This window comes from Nansenia antarctica (genome assembly GCF_963989245.1).
Source record: "Nansenia antarctica genome assembly, chromosome: 7".
Lineage (NCBI taxonomy): Eukaryota > Metazoa > Chordata > Actinopteri > Argentiniformes > Microstomatidae > Nansenia > Nansenia antarctica.
In genome coordinates, this window is record NC_137677.1 from 55,591,461 (window position 1) to 55,597,483 (window position 6,023).

The window sequence follows — 6,023 nt, forward strand, 5'->3', positions numbered from 1 at the left end:
TTTCCAGTGTCGGGAAGTAGACTCAATCACCTCCTCCGCAAGTGATTGGTGCATTGAAATGTCACACAAAGGTATTCACGTCTGATGTGCCCAGCCTACGTAGCTTGAAATATGGTTTAAGCTTAGAATAAGTTCACATGTGGCAAATAGACTAGTCAATAGGAAATGCAAACTAAAGTGTAGGGCAACAATTGTGTTGCTCAATGATTCAATTCTCGTTTTGAGTTGGCAAAATATCAAATTCAAAGCGATGGGGGTAAGCACTGTATAAATGCATGGTAAATCACGCCACCTATTGACCGATTTCAGTGCAATTATTGATGACCTATGAGTAAGTTGTTGTATCCATGGATAAGATGTATTAACATTATTCCAGAGGTGATAATAAACATGCCGGATGATGTGGTGTCACTGCAACATTACAAAAGCACCACACTAGTCTGCAGATAGTTTAATCAAAGTGTAAACAAATATATTTTCATAACAAACACTATAATTTCATGTAAACATTTGGGTGAGTCTAAATGTGAGGAATACAGGGACACTTCTCAGGTTTTAGGCAGAGCTACAAATTCTTTCCGAACATTTGCAAGGAAGGCAGAGGAGTTGTTGGTCTCCTTAAGCCTCTGCTCCAAGTGGAGCATACACTCTAGCTGTGGATCACTCGACACAACTGTGGAGAGAAATGTTTTGAATCAGGTTCACTCAACATATCTTCTCATACACAGTCATACCATAAATAATTTTTCTTCTTTTAATTGTGTTATTTTGTGCCAAGACTTTTAAGGTGACATGAAATCTCACAAAGGAGGGATAAACTCATACATTAGAAGCTAAGTTTCCCCCTTTGTATACTTACTTTGGTACACCCCATCTCCCGTTAAAATCAATGTGAAGGTGTATGCGCTGTCTGGATTTACATGGTTTATGTTCCGGAAGATAAACTGCCCTTTCTCACCTTAAGAAAAGATTTTTAAAATTTAACATTTCGGCTTAAGCTACTTCTACTTCTGCCTGTTCATCATAGCATAATATCATTGGAATTGTCAACAGATGAATTCCCACCATGAATCTTTCTGATCTCCAATCCCAGATGATCCTGAAACACCTGCTTAGCTTTGTTGAGGTTTCTCAGTCTGTCTTTGTTAGCTTTGTTTTGGCACACAAGCACTTTGCAGAGAAGAAAAAGAGAGAACATAAATATATGCTTTGGATATGTAAATTGAAACCAACATGATAGTGTGGGCACGGTGTTGGTGTCACTAAGAATGCAGTACTACATTACAAATGCACCTACACATTTTTGGATATCATGGAAAAGTGTAATATTTATTTTCCATAATTTAATTCAATAAGTGAAACTTTCATATATTCTAGATCCATTACACATAGTGAAATATTTCAAGCCTTTTCCGTTTGAATGTTGATGATGTTAATGAGTATTACATAAGACCATATTACAGAAATGTTGACCTTCTGAAAAGTATGTTCATTTAACACTTGGTCAAGCTCCTTTATGCACAAATTACTGCATCAATGCGGTGTGACAGGGAGACAATCAGCCTGTGGCAAATGTTGCATTTCATTTGGAAATCAAGGTCCCAGAGACTGGAGGAAGAGTAGAGAGGCACAGAATCCAAGTTGCTTTGAGTCCAGTGTGAATTTTCCAGTCAGTGATGATTTGGTGTGCCATGTCATCTGCTGGTGTTGGTCCACTGTGTTTTATCAAGCCCAGAGTCAACGCAGCCGTCTACCAGGAGATTTTAGAGCACTCCATGCTTCCGTCTGCTGACAAGCTTTATGGTGATGCTGATTTCATTTTCCAGCAGGACTTGGCACATGCCCACAGTGCCAAAACTGCTAGTAACTGGTTTAATTACCATGGGATTACTGTGCTTGATTGGCCAGCCAACTCACCAGACCTGAACCCCATAGACAATCTATGGGATATTGTCAAGAGGAAGATGAGAGACACCAGACTCAACAATGCAGAGGAGCTGAAGGCCGCAGCTATCAAAGCAACCTGGGCTTCCATAAAACCTCGGCAGTGCCACAGGCTGAATGCCTCCATGCCAGACCGCATCGATGCAGTAATTCGTGAAAAAGGAGTCCTGACCAAGTATTGAGTGCATTAATGAACATACTTTTCAGAAGGTCGACATTTCTGTATTGTACATCTTTTTTGATTGGTCTCATGTCATATTCTAATATTTTGAGAAACTCGATTTTCGTGAGCTGTAAGCCGTAATCATAAACATTAAAACAAAAAAGGCTTGAAATCTTTCATTTGATGTGTAATGAATCTAGAATATATGAACTTCAAATTCACTTTTTGAATTAAAAATACTAAATTACTGAAAATACTAACAATAATTAGTGAACTTTTCCACAATATTCACATTTTTTTAGATGCACCTGTACAGTGACTATGTTGTACATTTTTAGCAACAAAACAAGTTCCATTGTTTCTCTTTCAGACTTACACTCTTTCTTCTTGGCCTGTTCCTCTCTGAGCATGTCTATCTTCTGGATAATGCTGTCTTTCTGTGCATCCTTCCCTTGCATTTCAGACATCCTCTGAGAAATAGCATCCCCTTTCTCTTTCATTAAGGACTTTTTCTGCTCCTTGTCTAGAAGGACAAACATCATGTTTTCTTTCACTTTTTTTGTTCTTTTGTACTGTGTCCTTGAGTTTGAGAAAGGCGCTTTTAAATTACATCTATTATTAGTAAGTAAGTAACGTTTATTTATATAGCACAACATTTACAACGACAAGAGCCGCCCAAAGTGCTTAACAGATCAAATATAAAGAGAAAAACAAGATAAAAGAGATAACATACAGATTAAAGAAAACGGATCAAATAGAAAAATACACTAAAAGCAAGGTGCAGTATAAATAAAAGTGCAAAGAGTGCAGTGTCGGGAAGGCAGGCTCACCTCAGGTCAAAGGCCAGGGAGAAAATATGTGTTTTGACTAGTTTTTTTAATAGCCTCAATGCTCTGCTCTCGGCAGCTCTGATGTGGAGGGGGAGACTATTCCAGGCCTTAGAGAAGGCTCTGTCCCCTCTAGTTTTTAATTTAGTCTTGGGGACCTCCAAAAGCAGTTGCTCAGCTGACCTAAGGGCTCTGGGTGGAGTGTGGTGGCGCAATAGGTCAGCCAAGTAAGTACGGGGGTGCCAGCCCATTCAGTGCTTTAAAAACAATTAAAAGTAACTTATAATCAATGCGGGAGCGGACGGGGAGCCAGTGAAGAGAAGCCAGGATTGGTGTAATATGGTCATGCTTCTTTGTACCGGTGAGTAGTCGAGCTGCAGCATTCTGAACTAGCTGCAGCCGACGGAGCAGGGACTGGTCAATGCCAACATACAAAGAGTTGCAGTAATCCAGCCGGGTTGTAATGAAGGCATGGATCACCTTCTCTAGGTCCTTATTATACAGTACAGGTGACCAAAACAGACTCAGTGTTCATGTAAGAATAGGAGTATGGTGCTGGACAGTTGATGACACTGTACACTGAGTGCAATGACAGCATGGCTATATTATCATTTGCGCTAATCTTACCTCTTTTGTACGCATGTATCGTCTCAGACAGTGTTTCGTCATCCTCCTCCATCCATCCTTTCTTTGAACACGAATCTGTAAACAAAGATGGGAGATTAGGTCCATGGCCTATGTCAGCGTGTTTATCCAACTTACTCAACTTACTCAACTTTTATGAACTGACGTCTTACCGAGAACTGATTTGGTGAACTGTTTGTGAGACTGACACGATGCCATGCCTGCCTCAATCATCTCGTCCCATGTGTGAAAGATCTGCTGGCGTACTTCTTCCATCTTGTCACTGAACCAGTCTACGACGTTTGGGTCAGTAATACGGGCCATGATGATGGGATCTCTGTGACAACAAAAGAGTTACACGTTTGAAAGACAGAGAACACCTAGTTATCCAAACAAACAGCAACACATTAGCATGCCCCGTCAACGAGTCTCCACTGCAGCGCTGGCTTTGCCTCGTTTACTGCCTGGTCAAAATAAATAGCAAGGTGCTAACTGAGATTATCCAAGTTAGCCAAATGAGAATAAAAACATTTCTAAACGTTACAGTGATTAAAACACCTTAAATAAAGATAAGGATAAAATATCACCATCTGCTACTTAATAAACGTAATTACCTTTCCAGTTTAGGATGTTGTTCAGACCAAGGTTAGGGGCATCTGGCCACCGTTGTTTTTAAAGTCTCGCGCTCGGGACGAGGATGCTGTTTGACAGAACCCGGAAGTTGCGTTCGTACCAGGGAGGTAGGTAGTTATGGTTGAAAAGGACAATTCGTAATAAATAAATAAAATATATGTAAAGGTCAATTCAAAAACAAGGAAATAAATATGCCAATCATATTCATTACTTTAGTCTAATAAAAGGTGGGATAAATAATCATTTACCCACATCAATATCTTCCGTCTCCACGTCGACGTATATGCAACCATATATGGATCGGCCTATAAGGATGATGACATCCAACCAAAACCGATATCAGGAATTTTCTGGTGAGATAAAACTGATCCTAATAAACAAACAAACAAACCAACGTTTTTCCCCTTTTTTATTTAAATTGTGTACGTGTGCTTTGATTGGGCAACTTTAATAAACAAGATTACATTTAAATATTTAGTCCTACGTAAGGAACCTAAGGTATTTTTTTGGGGGGGGGAGGAATAGCAGTAGTCTTCTGTATACTGGTTTTGAATGAATATTAATCGGCTTTATTCACATCAAGTTTTACCATTAATATTTGACCTCAATTGTTAGTGTTCTTCTGTTTCAGACTTGCTATTGCTTCAGCAAATCTCCAAGGCAAATAAAAGTGATATGTTACTTTAAAACGCCATGTAAATCTACAATCAAGTGTTCTGCCTCAGGCTATCTGTGCAGTATTTATGCATGTACGGAATAGGTTTATATTAAAAAATGACATTGTCTTGTTTTCGTATTTGTCATTCATTTATTTGTCATTCATTTAGACCTATTGTTAGACTTAAGATTGAAGTATTTTAACTATAGGCTACTTATCCACTCAGTTAAATAGGCTATTCGCTGTGAAGCATGTAGCTCATTTGTTGATTATAAAAAAGTAGTAAATAAATTGTTCTTCGTTCTTCAAAGTAGGCTATCCTCGGAGGAGAACTAATCATGTGATTCATTAATTTAATATGGACTGAATCCAGTATCTCAAATATATATATATATATATATTTTTTATGACGCAGAGGCTTTCTCAAGCACAGTGGATGTAGTCGAATTAACATGGTCTACTGCCATCTTGTGGACACACTTTGTGCTTCTCGTCGATACCATGTTGCAACTTTCATTGCATGTGACATTTCCGTCACATCATTATCATCACGATGCAAAGTTAACACATGCAGTCCGCTGCTGTGGCGTGATGTGTCATATTCAGGTTAAATTGTGCTGTAAGATGCAATAAACACACGACAGGAAATTGAAGAAAGCTAAACATCAAGTTAATATCAAACGGGCTAAGAGAATACATCATAAAATACATTACCTAAATAAGGCAGGCTTACATAAGTTACATTTGATTAGGTGAGATACCGACATTAAAAGTAATTGAAAATTCATTTTGAAAAAAAACCCGATTAGGGCAGCCTACATTTGGAAAGTCTACCTACTATAATATATACTTCAATACAAATACACTTGAATGAATCGATGATATGGCATGATATCTAAATAAAAAAAACATTACAATAATCTAATTGGGATGGCATATGCTGGTGTTTAGGCATTATTAGTTATTATGTCATTGTTGTTATTATAATATATGGATTCTTTTTTATTACTTTTTTAAAAATAATGTCAAAATAGTGGTGAAAGTTGCACAGTAGAATGTGGCCCATTATTTCCCGGATGTTTTCATCTCCGGCGGTAGTAATGCTCTCTGCAGCAGGCAGCAGTGACACTTGTGTAGTCAGGAGGTGAAGCAGGTTTACAGTCTGAGCCCAGCA

At 38.4% G+C, this 6,023-nt stretch overlaps 1 protein-coding gene across 1 annotated transcript; it reads right to left on the bottom strand.

The window, feature by feature from the left end:
• Positions 1-548: 548 nt before the first annotated feature.
• Positions 549-3,882, bottom strand: LOC308162796 (kinetochore protein Spc25-like; the record flags this gene model as incomplete). The annotated part of the gene is made up of 6 exons (XM_080536937.1): positions 549-673; positions 860-958; positions 1,066-1,170; positions 2,484-2,630; positions 3,562-3,636; positions 3,732-3,882. 6 exons carry the CDS (start codon positions 3,880-3,882, stop codon positions 549-551), a joined length of 702 nt encoding a protein of 233 aa, XP_080393063.1.
• Between the last annotated feature and the right edge of the window lie 2,141 nt (positions 3,883-6,023).